Source organism: Pelobates fuscus, chromosome 1 (genome assembly GCF_036172605.1).
Source record: "Pelobates fuscus isolate aPelFus1 chromosome 1, aPelFus1.pri, whole genome shotgun sequence".
NCBI lineage: Eukaryota > Metazoa > Chordata > Amphibia > Anura > Pelobatidae > Pelobates > Pelobates fuscus.
Window position 1 is genome coordinate 469,800,155 of NC_086317.1, and position 16,230 is coordinate 469,816,384.

Genomic DNA, 16,230 nt, shown 5'->3' on the forward strand with positions numbered 1-16,230 from the left:
ACCAGGGAACGGGTGACGAATAACAGTACCATAAGGACCGACACCGGGGTGCTCGGCGATTGATTGCCCCCTCCGCGCTAACACTTGGTACCGCGGGGCGGGTAGTCACCCCCCGAGACACCCGGCACTAGTTGATAAGACCGGGGCATTTTCCCGGAGTTTTCTCCAACTACCTCCCCCCCCCCCTCCTCAAGCTACCTTCCCCTACTCCCCCCCCCCCCCCCCATCCTTCCACCTATCCCACCCCCCATCCCCCTTCCCGGCCCGACCCCCGTCCGGGCTCGAGTCTGGTGGGCCCAACGGGTTATACCCGGGGAACAGCAGGGCTCGGGGGGGGCGCTCGGCGGCGGAGCATAGTCTTGCTGCACTAGCGACTCAAGGTAACCTCAAAGACTCTACAACATGACGACGCTAAAATTTACCTCCCTTAATGTAAACGGGTTAAACACACCGACCAAAAGACGCTTGCTAATGAGGGAACTGAAAAGACAAAAAACGGACATAGCTTTCATACAAGAATCCCACCTCCTGCGCTCAGCCCGGATCCAGTTGAAGGACCACACATACACCAGGGTGTATTCCTCCAGGGCCCTAGTAAAAAAGAATGGGGTAGAAATCCTCCTACACAAAAATTGCCCCTTTATAGTACAGTCGACAAAAGCGGACACGTCGGGAAGATATATAATCGTCTCAGGGACGATCCATGCTACCACATACCACCTCATTAACATTTATGCACCCAATCAGCCGGACCCAGGTTTCTGGGACCAAATACAAGCCTTAACCCAGGCCCTGTCACATGGCATCCTAATCCTAGGGGGCGACATGAACGCCACTCACTGCCCAACAGTGGACCGCAGCACCCCTACTGGGGGACAGAGGGCGCAAAGCACGAGGGGACAGGACAAACTCCTAACACAATTTATACAGCAGGCAACACTATTTGACCCCTGGAGGCTGCGGAACCCAGGAGTGAAAGATTACACGTTCTTCTCGGCCGCACACTCCACATACTCTCGCATCGACATGTTCCTGGTGAACCAAACCGGGATCCCGTGGGTGCAAACTGCACATATTAACCTCATCACTTGGTCGGATCATGCCGACATAGAACTCACCCTCAGGATCCCGGGACCTAAACCACCATGGAAATGGCGACTTAACAGCACACTCTTAAAAGACCCAGAGACGGAGAAGCACCTTAGGGAGGAAATTCTGACATACTTTAGAGAGAACGATCACCCAGAGCTGACCCAATCCACGATATGGGCCGCACATAAGGCGGTACTGAGAGGTACCCTAATAAAAATAGCTACCCGCAGAAAGAAACAGAGAGCTGAAACCCTCTTCGGGCTCCAAAGGGCACTGAGGGGGGCAGAGGCCAAACATAAACAAGACCCCACACCTCAGGGACTACACGACCTCAGGGAACTTCGACATAAAATCAGGTCAATAGCAGTAGAGGATCTGGGGAAAGACTTAGTTCGCAAAAAACGCTTCTACTACGAACGCTCTAATAAGATGGACACCTTGCTAGCTAGGGCGCTGAACCCCAAGCCCACCTACCATACCATTTCGGCCATTAAAAATAAACAGGGTCTAATAACCCAACACCCAGCGGAGATTAATCAGATATTCACAGATTTCTTTGCAAACATTTACAACCACTCACCAACACTCAACAGCGACAACGCGGACCATATAAAAGAAGTAGCAGACTACGTAGCTAGGACTAACATGCCGAGACTGGCCCCGGAAGCTCTACACACCTTAGGGACCCCAATAGATGAGGAGGAAATTAGTAAGGCGATCACAGACCTTAAGGGCAACAAGGCCCCAGGACCAGACGGCTTTGACGGCTCATATTATAAGATCTTTAGGGACGCATTGACGCCCAACCTAGTGAAAATGTACGCAGAATGGATGGAGGGTGGGTGCCCCAATTCAGACATGCTCACGGCTGACATAGCGCTTATACCTAAACCAGGGAGAGACCCAACCGAACCCTCCAACTATAGGCCCATTTCCCTGATTAACTTTGACGTTAAGATCTTCGCGAAGATTTTAGCCACAAGACTTAACCAACATCTGGGCATGCTGGTCCACCCGGACCAGGTCGGTTTTGTGCCAACGAGACAATTGTATGAAAACACCAGGAGGGGAGCAGACATCATATGGTGGGCGGTGAGATCTCGAACGCCTTCTCTGATCCTTTCCCTGGACGCAGAGAAGGCGTTCGATAGAGTGCAGTGGCACTACCTATTTGCACTTCTCGAACAACTACGGATGCCAGAAACCTTCATAAAGGGCATTAAAGCCCTCTATGCCCAACCGAGGGCGCAAACCAAAGTGCCGGGAGCGACCCCGACCCCGTTCGCGACAACCAACGGCACGAGACAAGGCTGCCCCCTCTCCCCCCTACTCTTCGTCCTCTCGTTGGAGCCTCTCCTGCAGAGGATAAGAGAGGATGAGAACATCTCGGGTATACAGGTGGGAGGGGAGGAGTTCAAAGTCTCTGCATATGCGGACGACGTCCTGGTCACACTAACCAAACCTGCTCAATCCCTGCCTCGACTGGTGACAATACTGGAAGAGTACGGAAGCGTCTCAGGCTACAAAATTAATCTAGATAAAACGGTAGCCATGCCTATAGAAATGGACAAGGCAGGAACGGACAACATAAAAAACACCTACCCCTTCAAACTCACACGGTCAGACCTCAAATACCTTGGAGTAAAACTCACGGCAGACCCTGTGAGGCTATTCAGCGCCAATTACACGCCCACCATCCAGGCGCTCTGTAGGGACCTAGAAAAATGGCATGAAAGGCCCATATCGTGGATTGGTAGGATGCATGCAGTCAAAATGACGCTGCTCCCACGCATTTTGTTCCTATTTCAAGCCCTTCCAACTAAAGTCACCAAACAAAACCTACAAGTACTACAAACACACATAGACAATTTCATCTGGGCACAAAAAAGACACAGGATAGCTCGACAGACCCTATACCGACCTAAAGCGAGGGGTGGACTGGGACTCCCGAACCTCTATCATTACTACCTCGCAGCCCAACTGGCCCAGATAGTAGCATGGCATACACCGGAGGGCGCACACAGATGGGTCGACCTCGAGACAAAACTAATGCACACTGACCTCCCTCAATTTTGGATATGGGTACCAAAACAGGACCGACCTTCACTGCAAACATCTTGCCCAGCGATCCTCAACTCCGTTAGGATCTGGGACTTAACAGCCACCAAATTCGCCCTGACACATACACCCTCACCGCTGACTCCGTACCTACGGAACAAAGCGTTTGGGCCCGGGCTGAGCGCACGAGACTTCAGGGGATTAGAAAGCACAGGAATGCAAAGATATAAACATATGTACATAGGGGATTCCTTCAAATCCTTTGAAACCCTACAAACTATAGCACCCCTAACGACCAAGGACGTCTTCCGCCACATGCAGTTACGAGACTTTGCCAGACTCCCAAACATAAAGAAAGCAGCCCAGACCCCTATGACATTCTACGAACGACTATGCGACGCCGAAACAATCCAAAAAGGGATGATCACCACAATTTATGCTCAGCTCAGTGCCCCAGACAGAGGAGCCGCAGACCCAAATTACATACACCAGTGGGAAACTGATTTAGGGGGAGCAATAGAAGGAGAGGACTGGGTAGACATATGGGAAGCAACAGCAAAGACGTCAATCTGTGTGCTACAACAGGAGCAAGCATATAAAATGCTCATGAGGTGGTACACCACACCTGCCCAACTCTATAAAATGGGAAAAACAACGACAGACACATGTTGGAAGGGATGCGGGGGCAAAGGCACCTTCATCCACATGTGGTGGGAATGCCCAGAGGTGACCAAATTCTGGAAAAGTATCCAAACACTACTTCAAGAGGTCCTCGCACGACACATAGACCTAGATCCCTGGGCGATCCTCCTATCCAGACCTAATGACTGCCTTTCTAAAAAAGAACAACAACTACTAAATAAACTTACGCTGGCGGCTAGAAGGGCACTAGCACAAAAATGGCTACAGCCCACGGTCCCTACTGACAACGACGTGATAGTCAAAATCAAAGACACTTATCTGATGGACAAACTGACTGCTCAAGTCAGACATACAGAAAAATCATTCCAAAAAATCTGGCAACCATGGGAAATTTATGCCAATGAATAATTCCAAAATAACCGAGAGTCGCGGGTTGCGGCCCGGCGTGCTTCCGCCTGCCGGGCGCCCCAACGGGCACAGTACCCCCACCTCCCACTACCTCCCCCCCCCCCCCCCTCACCCGTAACTCCCAACCTACCCTATCCTACCCCCTTTCAGTACGACTGATCAGTACCGCAGAGGGCTTGACATACCAGACAAGTACGACTACCTCAACTGGGTAGAATAATGCACTACGACGCAAAAGGCGATTAGTAACTGTGTTAGTATACAGAGCACTACCTCGCAAACACAGACACTCCACGCCCACCAGCAGATTGCCAGACCCAAATAAAGTTAACTGGTAAACGTGATACGAAATGTGGTACAGAACTTTAATAACCATGTTAATAGACACTTAGTTTTATTTTTTCTTTTATGGTATGTTTCATTTTGATACTTGGGCTACCAATGCCCGGACTATGGAAAACCAGCGCCGAGCGGCATAACCCTTTATACTCATGTATAATGACACGATATACATCATGTTAAAACACTGTATTACATGTACATGAAAGACCCCTGCGTGGGTCATCTACTGTATTTTTTTGATGCCGTTACGGATGCTGGAACAAAAATAAAGAATTAAAAAAAAAAAAAAAAAAAAAAAGCTCTAAGTCGAATAAAGCACCGGGCCCCGACGGTTTGACGGTCTCATACTTACGAAAGTTCAAAGACATACTGTTACCACATCTGTTACAGGGTCTCAACTCCTTGCTAGACGGCGGGCGGTTCCCGACGGACACCCTCCGCGCCACGGTCACGGTCATACCTAAAGAGGGGAAAGACCCCACTGAATGTGGGAGCTATAGACCGATCTCGCTCCTCAATGCCGATCTTAAGCTTTTCGCAAAAACCATCGCGGTGAGACTCGCCCGCGTCCTCCCCACTCTGGTCCACCCAGACCAGGTGGGGTTCATTCAAGGACGGGAAGCTCGAGACAACACCATCCGAGCCCTACATATGATCCACTCGGCTGGATCGACAAACAGCAGCCTAATCCTGGTCTCCACAGACGCGGAGAAGGCCTTTGACCGGGTCGACTGGCAGTACCTTGAAGCCACCCTCAGTCACATGCGGTTTGGCCCCCACATACGCTCGTGGATCCTCGCCCTGTACACGAACCCGACGGCCCGCATTCGGATTAACGGCGGTCTCTCAGCCCCCTTTGCCATCCGGAACGGCACCAGGCAGGGCTGCCCCCTGTCCCCCCTCCTGTTTGCCCTCTCTCTAGAACCCTTCCTAGAGGCGGTCAGACGGGACGGGGGAATCACCGGGTATAGACACCACCACTCTGAACATAAAGTAGCCGCCTATGCCGACGACATGCTGTTCTTTCTAGATAACCCCGCGGTCTCCTTCCCTAATCTCCTCCGGGCCTTCCGAATCTTCGGTGAGATCTCCAATCTCAAGCTAAACCTCAGCAAATCGGAAGCCTTGCCGATCTCACTCGCCGCCGAGAGAGTCACGCACTTAAAGTCGCAGTTTCGCTTTTCCTGGTGTGATACGAAACTCAAGTATCTCGGCGTCTGGTTGCCCAGTGACCTAACACTCCTGTTCCAGTTAAACTTTCTCTCCATCCTTTCAGTCCTTCAAGCGGATCTTCACCGTTGGAAGGGCCTCTACGTCTCGTGGTTTGGCCGAATTAACGCCGTGAAGATGAATGTACTCCCGCGCCTCCTGTACTTGTTTCAAGCCATCCCCATTACGATACCCAGGTCCTTCTTCCAAACATTAGACACAGCGATACGGCAGTTTGTTTGGAACGGTAAGGCGAGCAGAATTAGCAGGAAGCTCCTAGAGCGCCCTAAAAGTAAAGGAGGCGCGGGACTCCCTTCCCTCCGGGGATACTACCATGCGGCACACCTACTCAGGGTTGTTGACTGGCACGCACGCCCCACGGCCAAACTGTGGGTCCCCATGGAGCGGACACAGGCGGGGGGAGTACTCCCCTCCCGCCTATGGCTCAGTTCACTCACTCTAACAGCGCTACGAACGGGCAATCCGCTGACCGACGCCACACTGCGAGTCTGGTGTAAATTACGGTTCACACATCAACTCACCACCACCGACGGTCCCCTTACACCCATCACACATAACCCACGGGTGGGAGGGGGACTCACACCTTCAGACTTACGCGCCTTCACAGACACCGGTTGGCTCAGTTTTCGGCAGTTGCTGCGGGGTACCCACCTCAGACCTCTCACCGATATACTGGGGGACAAGACACCAACTGGAATAGATCACTTTCATTACGCCCAAATTCGAGCTTACTACGCGACCTTCCCTAACAAACATTGCCTGACCAGACCGCCCACGCAGTTCGAATCCCTTTGTATAGCACAAATCCATCCGGAAAGGGGGGTCTCACAGCTATATGCGACCCTACTTGACGGCGAACATCAGCCCCCTCCGAGGTACATCGCGAAATGGGAATCGGACACGGGGTCTACACTCACGGAGCAGGAATGGGACAAGATCCTCATACTGACTCACAAATGCTCCATCAGCTCTAAGCTTCAAGAGACTAGCTTTAAAATCCTCACACACTGGTATAGAACTCCAGACATTATACACCGTATAGACCCGAGTATACCAAACGAATGCTGGAGGTGTGGGGCCCCTGATGGCTCTTTTATTCATATCTGGTGGAGTTGCCCTGACATCACTCCCTTCTGGTCAGAGATTAGGGAGACCATCCGTCTCATAACGGATATTACCATTCCTCTCCAACCCCTCGCCATGCTCCTTCACCACACAGACATGTCCATCTCTGCATACAAAAAATCACTACTCAAACACCTGCTGTCCGCGGCAGCGGCATTAATCCCAACTAGGTGGAAACAGAAGGATGCGCCTACCCTCTGGCAGTGGCTGGACAAGGTGGGAGAGATACACCATATGGAATCACTCACGGCAGCGCTCTATGGGAGGCTTGAGAAATGTGATCGTACCTGGGCGCCGTGGCTGTGGTACCTTATGATGGATGGAGCGGGAAGTCGGAGGCCTTCACCCCCTTCCCCCCCCCCCTCTCCTCCCTCCCCCTCCTCCCCTGTCTCGCCCCCCCTGACTGAATAATGGACAATTGACCATTCGACTGAATAGGGACCCACTCTACCTCATAAACGCCCACCCTCCCTGGACGCCCCCTGTGTTCATATGTTCCAACTTCCACCGTACCCCACACCCACTGCTACTTACTTGTACGGCCTTGAGATGCCCGGACTCCGGCATCGACAATGCTTACAATGCACAGGCCCAATGCCTGAATGCCGCCCGCACAAACCCAGACGTGCGATTTGCTCCTAGACATGACCAGACGCCCGACAATCGGACCTAAGAGACCGGAACTACCGACATAGAATACCCACACGTAATAACCTCAGACAGAAGGATAGCAATAATCTGACGAACAAGACGGTACTCACTTACCATATGACTGAAATATTAATCTCACCGGGTACATGCATCTGGATAAATGCGCAACCCACTTGGGGTACTGACCTCCTCATTTCGCCCACGATACGTCCTACATGCTAGCGGGGGATTGCCCCCAAAGCGCCCCCTCTGGTAGGGACGCCCCGAGCTCCCGGTTCCCCGTACAGTCGCTGTCACCCATTTTGATAGGAAGCAATCACTGTTACAAGTTTTACCCTCAATGGTTGTTATGGTGCATATATAACAAATGAATAGTAGATATTGTTGTTACTAAACCGATGTTAACTTTTTTTTTTTTAATTAACCTGTTTTCAATGTCTATTGATATAAGTACACCTGTACCTCCCTTGTGATGTATGTCTACTATAAAACGAAAATAAAGATTGTCTAAAAAAAAAAAAAAAAAAAATATGTATTTAGGGCCCCCACCCGCCGCTCAGGGGTGGGGGCAAGGGGGGAGGACATTAGGTCCCCCCCAATTTGTGTTTAGGGCCCCCACCCACCGCTCAGGGGTGGGGGCCAATCCTCCCCCCCTTACTTTTGTTTAGGGCCCCCACCCCTCAGGGGTGGGGGCCAGTGGGGAGGACATTAAGTCCCTCCCCAATTTGTGTTTAGGGCCCCCACCCACCGCTCAGGGGTGGGGGCCAGGGAGGAGGACATTAGGTGTCCCCCCCCAATTTGTATTTAGGGCCCCCACCCACCTCTCAGGGGTGCGGGGCCAAGGGAGGAGGACATTAGGTCCCCCCCCCAATTTGTATTTAGGGCCCCCACCCACCGCTCAGGGGTGGGGGCCAGGGGGGAGGACATTAGGTGTGTCCCCCCTTATTCTTGTTTAGGGCCCCCACCCACCGCTCAGGGGTGGGGGCCAGGAGGGAGTAGTTTTAAAGCACGTTATTCCAAACAATTTAGGAATGTTAGGTGATTTATGCCCTTTATGGATTAAAACCAGACTCTGCATCAACTATGTAATTTTCCATGGGAGTTTTGCCATGGATCCCCCTCCGGCATGCCACCGTCCAGGTGTTAGTACCCTTGAAACAACTTTTCCATCACTATTGTGGCCAGAAAGAGTCCCTGTGGGTTTTAAAATTCGCCTGCCTATTGAAGTCTATGGCGGTTCGCCGGGTTCGCCCGTTCGCGAACATTTGCGGAAGTTCGCGTTCGCGGTTCGCGAACGGAAAATTTCATGTTCGGAACATCACTAGTGACTTGCTGACAATATATATATATATATTAACATCTTGTGAATATTTCACACTCTTAGTTTTCTATTGACAATAATATCGTATTCTAATAAAGGTGATTTAACATTTAATTGTGTGGTATATGTCTCCTTGAAGCGAATACATTCCAATAGCATTTTGAAACACTTGTTCTTTTAAGTGCATTTTGCAGCAATAAACTGTTTATGCAATGTGTCACTGGAATCTGATAAAGAAATACTTAGTATTTTTATGGGAATAAAATTGCACTTGAAAGGACACTTGATACAGTTTCCATGTTCCTGCAACTATCTAACTATTGAGATTTCATTGGGTTGATCAACCCAGAAGGAGTTATTTTTTGAGCACCTTAGCTATATTACAATAGTTCCAGTCATTCCTCATTAATACTATTCACATTTTCATTACGTGTTCACAACTATTGTAAATATATTAACATATTTTTTTGGGGGCGGGGGGTAGGGGGGAGGGGGAGGGTTCTCCCTAAGGGGATATCTTTAATAAAGTATATTAGAATTTTAAGTTCTTCCCTCAAGGCAATTCCTTTTCGTTGGTGGTGCCCCTCTCTTCTTATTTAAGGGGAATACTTAGTATTTTCAGATAGAATTTATAATTTACCGTGCCTCTACCATAAGAAAAAAATAAACTAGATGTACTGGGGCTTGTCCACCTCAGATGACCCATTTTCCAAACTGCTAGTTTTGAGTTTCTACTAAACGGAAGATGTCCAGTGACTGGTACGAGGGTCCCTGACAGCAACGAGGGTTCTTTCATCGTGTTGCAAATATTTTTAGCCCTTTGTTGCCTTTGTTTCAGGTGGAGGGAGCGGGGATTGTCATGCTGCCCTGAGACCATTGACCTGCTGGACGGTATGTTATCTAAAACGTAATAAAACTGGTAGACACCACCATAGTCTGAATAATGCTCTAAGTACGTCTACACTCGTGTCATTTCACTGAAAATGAAAAATATAGAATATGGACATATTTAGGTCACGTTTATGAACTATTTTATTAGATATTTTTTTGTTTGTTTGTTTTTTACCTTAGTGGTGGTTAACCAGAGGTTTTTAATTGGTTTAGGAAATAAAAACATATAGATTGTTACCTATGGGATCATTGAGAAGTCATAGATATTTTTCAGGAGCCCTGTGACCTTCACTCCTATATAATATAAAATAACCACATGAAAATCATTATGGTTATATCTTTCTCTTGTGGTTTATAAAACTCCAACCGTATCTCTAAATGTAGCAAATATCACTGTAGCCACAGCTTACACCAACAATTTTTCCAAGTAATAAAATCCCACTGATGGAGACCTTGCCACTGATCTTAGGTTTATGTAAGCTCATTGAGCCGCTCAGTAAAGGAGTAAGCTTTTTTATTCTTAATGTATATCTTATTTTTCTGCATAATCAATATTTTACATTTTTGCATTCAATTATACTTCCACCAAATGTCACTGGATATATTCTCAACATTATACTGTGTATTCACACTGAGAGGTTCTGTCTCGTTTAGCACGGTTAATACTTTTGCACAGTCCTATGCATACACTTATATACATTCAACCTACCTTGTTAGCATGATGATGACTTCCTACAGAAATGCTCTAAATAGATATTTCTTGCATTGCAGAGTGTTTTGACTCAGATTACAGAAATTGCTTTTTTGTTGTTGCAAGTTTGTGAAGTGTCAATGTTAACAGTAGGTTCTTGTATTTTAGAACTGGACATGTCGGTGTCGGAAGACAGTTATGGCAAAAGTCGGCCCACATCTCCCAATGAGACACACAACACAGCAAATCTTGGAGGTGTTGACACAGCCTGAGTGTGTAGAGACTGGAGTCGATGTTGTTATATCTCCAATCCAGCATGCTAGAGGAATATCATTTTATGGATGTTTTCTGTTGGGTAGCTGGGCGAGGTAGTTTAAGTGTTGTATCCTGTCTCATTCATTGGTTGTTCTTGGTCACTGGTGTGTGGGATAGACTATATAACTATAATGGTTTCCAAGATCACAACCTTACATTGAACGTGAAATAGACGTGGATTGAAAAGGCAATGTTAACAGTTCCACACCGCCCCAAAACCATCTGACAGATTCCAGGTCCACTGTCTACAATTACCCCATAGAGGACTACTTTAGGGTATATTTTAACTTTAGTTAGGATGAGGTCACTACAGAATCACCTTTTTATTGTAACATGATATGTTCTTTGTTAGAAAGCATACAATAATGTTTTCAGTTGCTCTGGCACAAAAACAAGAACATCACTTCAAGAGTTGGAATCTTAAACCTCAAGGAAGTCATGTGAAATGAATCATTTTGTGAACGAGATACAAGTACAATTGTCTATTTGTATCGATTTGTATTTGTAGAACTGTTATACAGTTTAATTAGTATAGAAGACTCACATTGTATGTTGGACAACCATTCAACATCACCCTTTTTTCCCTTCAGTTTCATCTAATGACTGTCTCTGATTGGCTACGCTAGTGAGTAGAACCATTGAGTAGTGATTAGTGACCTTCATAGTCTTACGACAAACATCAGCAATCTACAACCATCTAGGGCAGTCCTCATGGCCCACCAACAATCGAGGATTTATGTATTTCCCTTTTTTATTCCAATGGAGATACTGACAAAACCTGGACTGCTGGTGGGTGTTGAGAACTAGTTTGGGAACCACTGACCAGTGGTGTTCATCACAGCTCTGGACTCTTCAATTAAATGGTGGTGTGTTCTTTAAATTTCCCTGCATCTAGTTGCCAGAGGTATTCCAATTCCTTTATGATTTCCAGACCTCCCAAGTCATATGAAATTCTTCGGTGTCACAATGCTCTCCCATAATCCTCTTGATCACTTGAAAGGCTCTACAACCCAGTGTCGAGAGGGCTTAGGCAAAGAGCATCGTGATAACAGGATAAACTGTGAGTGTTACAGCCTTGCTTAGCATATGGGCATCCTGGTATTCCAGCATGACCCACACCTTATAGGGCAAATAGATGCATCAAATATGTAATTAGGATCACGGACGCACCAAATTAGTGGGCACATCCCCTTCTTTCTATCGAATTTATAGATTTATTTAAAAAGCTCCATTTGGTTTCATCTCCTTTTTAGAATGTCTGCTTAGGTCATTATTTATGAGATCATCAGTTGACAGCTAATTTGGACCAAAACACTAAAACTGGGAAAAGCAGCGTATATTACAATATAGTAGAAACTTCTACGATTTTAATGTTCAAATCCTCTTTTGTAACCTAGCCCACAAATAGGTTTTTGTGAAAGATTACCACTCCTCTTTTATATTTCTTAATAACTGGGCTTGACAAACAAAAACTGTATAAAAATGTCTAATATTGTACTTTTAACCATTTTCTAATTAAAACACTAATCTGTTTTTTACTGTCATAGACAGTTCTTTCGCTTGCATTCCTGTGCCAGCATTTTACTCCCGTTAATTTCCAAGTTGTTTTTATAAAACCAGTTAGTATTTCAACCTTCTGTAGAATATATAATGCATTCTAATTTTTTTGTATCCATTATTTTATTATATAATGTGGTAACTTTTCAGTTTTATGGCTCTAATTGAAGTTCGGGGTCATATTCACTAAACTGTGACTTTTGACGTTTTGACATAACATTTGCAAACCTCAGAGCAAATAACCAAGTTAGAAAAAATACTCCAAACCGATCCATATCGGTCTATATTTTGTGATTTGACTGTCTTTCTGTCGTAAATAGCCCATGGTTTAAAATTGTTTGCATGGGGCTACACACGCTTCTTTATTGAACTGTTTACTAACGTGTTAGCCTGGGGATACATTTGACTTTATTTGAAAGTCATAGCACATTACCCACATGGCAGAGACTGCCAACTCCTCTCACTCTAATAATTTCAGACTATAATTCCCATCCTGCTTATGTCATCAGATTTCTGATGAGGGCTGCGGTCTGTTGTATCGAAAATGCAGGTTGTGTCCTTGTCACACTGTTTCTATGCTGTTGTTTATGTAATTTATAGATTGTGTCTTATGTAGTAAAGCCACGGAGGTTTTCTTTTCTTTTTTTTTTTCTGTTTTGTAAAAAGTACTCTATTTTTGTGAAATGATTTTACTTCCCGCTTTTAAATGAATTTTGCTCCTGCCTATAGCAATAATGTTATGGTTATGATTGTATATTGTAAGTTAAAGTCATGACTGGGCTGTCAAGTCTGATATCAGATTTTACAGCCTTAATAAAAAACATTTTTTTATAGATATTTAAGAGTCTTTATTGCAACCATTTGATGGATTTGATTTTCATTATTTGTAGAAGCTATTTACGGATCAAGTTAATGTTGGGTGCCCCTAACTGTAATTCCTTAACCCCTTAAGGACCAAACTTCTGGAATAAAAGGGAATCAGGACATGTCACGTGTCCTTAAATTAAAGGGACTTCAAAAGCAAAGGGTTGATTCACTAAATTAGAATTGTGGAAAGAAAAATGTTAATTCAAGTCATTTGTATATTCTAGTTGATTCCAAATTTAAAGGACAACCGTCAAAATGATTTCTTAATATAATAACACTTTCATCAAGTTTTGAAAGAAAATAGATTTTATTTAAATGAAGTATATGTGAAAATAAATGAGAAAAACTCATCCGCACTTTGGGTCAGACAATGTTTTGTAAATAGACAGTCTCTATGATCTTCAATGCTTTAGTGCCGAGAGTGAAGCGGGAAAGACCATAGAGACTAATTGAGATGATAGAGTTGTGTTTGTTACTCAGAAAGTTGATTTAGAGTAGATATGATGTGAGCTAGAATTGGGATGAGATCATAGAATTACTACAATTAGTAGATACTGAAATCTTCTCCACCCATACACAGCCCTGCTCACCACTTGTAGGGTTCCCTTGGTACTACATTTTGGCAAGCCCATTGGGAGCTGCTTACAGCTGCCAAATTTAGGATTAAAGGGGCACTGTAACTGCTTCTGACCATTACGGTGGTTATAGTGTTTGGGGTCTGGTGATGCTGTCCATTCATTAAACGTTAAACCATTTTTAATGTTTTAATTCTATACGAGAGTCCCCAGGAGACCATACCATCTGTACTGTTTGGGTTAATCAAGGAGCATTAGGCTGAGCAGCAATGGGAGGCTGTGATTGGCTGAGAGTGTCAGTTGACCACATTCAGCTTATCACAACGCCCATTGATGGAATGAATCGTTATGGCTAGAAGGAAGTATTTAATAATCTACCTTAGCCACAGCTCTCGTAGGGAATGGAGAGACAGTGCCAGGGAAGTCCAGGTACTGCAACCAATCCAATGACATGAAATGGGTACAGTGTCCTTTTAAGGCACATTTCCAAATCCTGTTTAATATCCAGATGTAAAAAATAGTTAAACCGAGAGCATCCTGGTGCCCATGCACATTTAATGAAATAATGTAAGAGACGTAGAGTTACTATAGAATATTGTACAGCGCTATGGAATTTGCTGGCGCTATATAAATAATAAAATAATAATAACAAAATACTTGGGTTTCACTTAGAGCAAGCTTCCCCAAACTCCGGCCCTCCAGATGTTGCTGAACTACAACTCCCATGATTCTCAGCCTATCTATTTTATTCATAGAATCATGGGAGTTGTAGTTTGGAGAAGGCTGACTTAGAGGGACACTCCAAGCACCAATACAACTGTAATGCATTTGATAGATATAGGCCTCATTAACATGCTGTGTTTTTTATTTATGTTCAATTCTTTATAGTTTTTGCCAAAAAAAACATTTTGAAGAATGCTGCCACTGGAAGGGACTCTCCAGTGCCAGGAAAACAAATCACTTTTCCTGGCACTGCAGAATCCTGCAGTGGCCCTCTCCCTCCCACCCCCCCCCCCCCCCATCCCATGTTGCTGAAAGGGTTAAAACCCCTTCAGTGACTTACCTGAATCCTGAATCCAGTGCCGATCCAGGTCCATGGAGGCTCCGCCCACGCTCCTCCCCCGCCGACATCAGCCGCCGGGGGGGGGAGCCTAATGCGTAGCAATGAGACCTTCCCATAGGAAAGCATTATTCAGTGCTTTCCTGTGGGGATTCTGGCGACGCTGGAAGTATCCATGCATAGCGTGACGACGTCCAGCGTCTTTAAAAACATTTAGACAGATAGACAGCCACTAGAGGAGGACTTAACCCTGCAAGCTAGTTATTGTGGTTCATAAAAACTGCAATAATTACACTTGCAGGGTTAATGGTGATGGGGCAGAAGTGGTCTGGGTGCTTGGAGTGTCCCTTTAAGCCTGTCTCTTTAGCACCTCCCCATCTTCAAAGCCATGCACACAGTCTCAGCCCCAACAGCAATGGGTGAGTACCTTTAATTCACAACCTGACTGCAGACAGTCAGAGAAATTGCAAACAGCTAGTGATATCCTTACGTTATGCCTCCCTGGGTGTCCTGTCCTTCTAATCCAGGTTGCTTTGTAGTTCAGATCATTCAGTACTGTCAGTGTACGTATTTTCCTGGAGTGACGGGGGTAGCAAATGAGGCAGGCTTATAATGCAGCATTCTGCAAATAATTATTTTTTTTTAACACAAACTCTAAACATATAGGCATACAAATAAACACAGCATATTAATGAGGCCAATTCCTATGAAATGTGTTAAAGCTGTGTTGGTGCCAAGAGTGTCCCTTTAACTTTGCAATATCGCGCAAAGTACGTGAAAGATACGTGACTGCGTCACACTGTGTTCTAAACACATAGCTCACTGCAGAAAATGGAAAAACCCCAGAGAGTAACAGCAAATGCAGGGACTTCATTCAATGCTTTTCTATGGCGAAAATCTGACGCTGGAGGTCCGTGAGGTCAGAAAACGGACCAAAAGTAAGTTTGGATTCCGGAACCCCCTCTGGTAGACAGCCACTGGGGGCTGACAGAGCTGCTATGTGCAGTTTCTCTGGAACTCAATGTTTTACATTGCAGCACTAAGTGCAAAAGGGTCACAGCACCCAGACCACCTCAATTAGCTGGAGTCTGGGTGCCTACAGTGTCCCTTTAAGAGATGATGTTGTTTACAACAGCTATAAAGAGACACCAAGTGGCCAAATAAAAGAAAGCATCGGGCTGGAATTTTAATTAAACACAGATAAATAACTTTATCCAAAACAAATGTTAGAACAAAGATCTTTTTAAGACGTCTTTTCCAATTTCCTGCAAGGGGTTGCTTTGTTCTAGACCAACTCCGCATATATAAAGGGAAGCTATCATTATAAAAATTGTGCATGTCAAGTTCTGCTTCAGTTACGTATACACATGCAATCTGCACATCGTGTTGGTAAAATAACTCACAA

At 45.7% G+C, this 16,230-nt stretch overlaps 1 protein-coding gene across 3 annotated transcripts in view; it reads left to right on the top strand.

The window, feature by feature from the left end:
* The window catches only part of GDPD4 (glycerophosphodiester phosphodiesterase domain containing 4), a 105,848-nt gene extending 92,688 nt beyond the window's left edge, over positions 1-13,160 (top strand). For all 3 annotated transcript variants that reach the window (XM_063431549.1, XM_063431566.1, XM_063431557.1), the window contains exons 15-16: positions 9,708-9,760; positions 10,620-13,160. In XM_063431549.1, the coding sequence (XP_063287619.1) occupies positions 9,708-9,760; positions 10,620-10,723 (157 nt within the window). In that variant the 3' untranslated portion in view covers positions 10,724-13,160. The remainder of the gene's footprint in view (positions 1-9,707; positions 9,761-10,619) is intronic.
* The last annotated feature ends 3,070 nt before the right edge of the window (positions 13,161-16,230 follow it).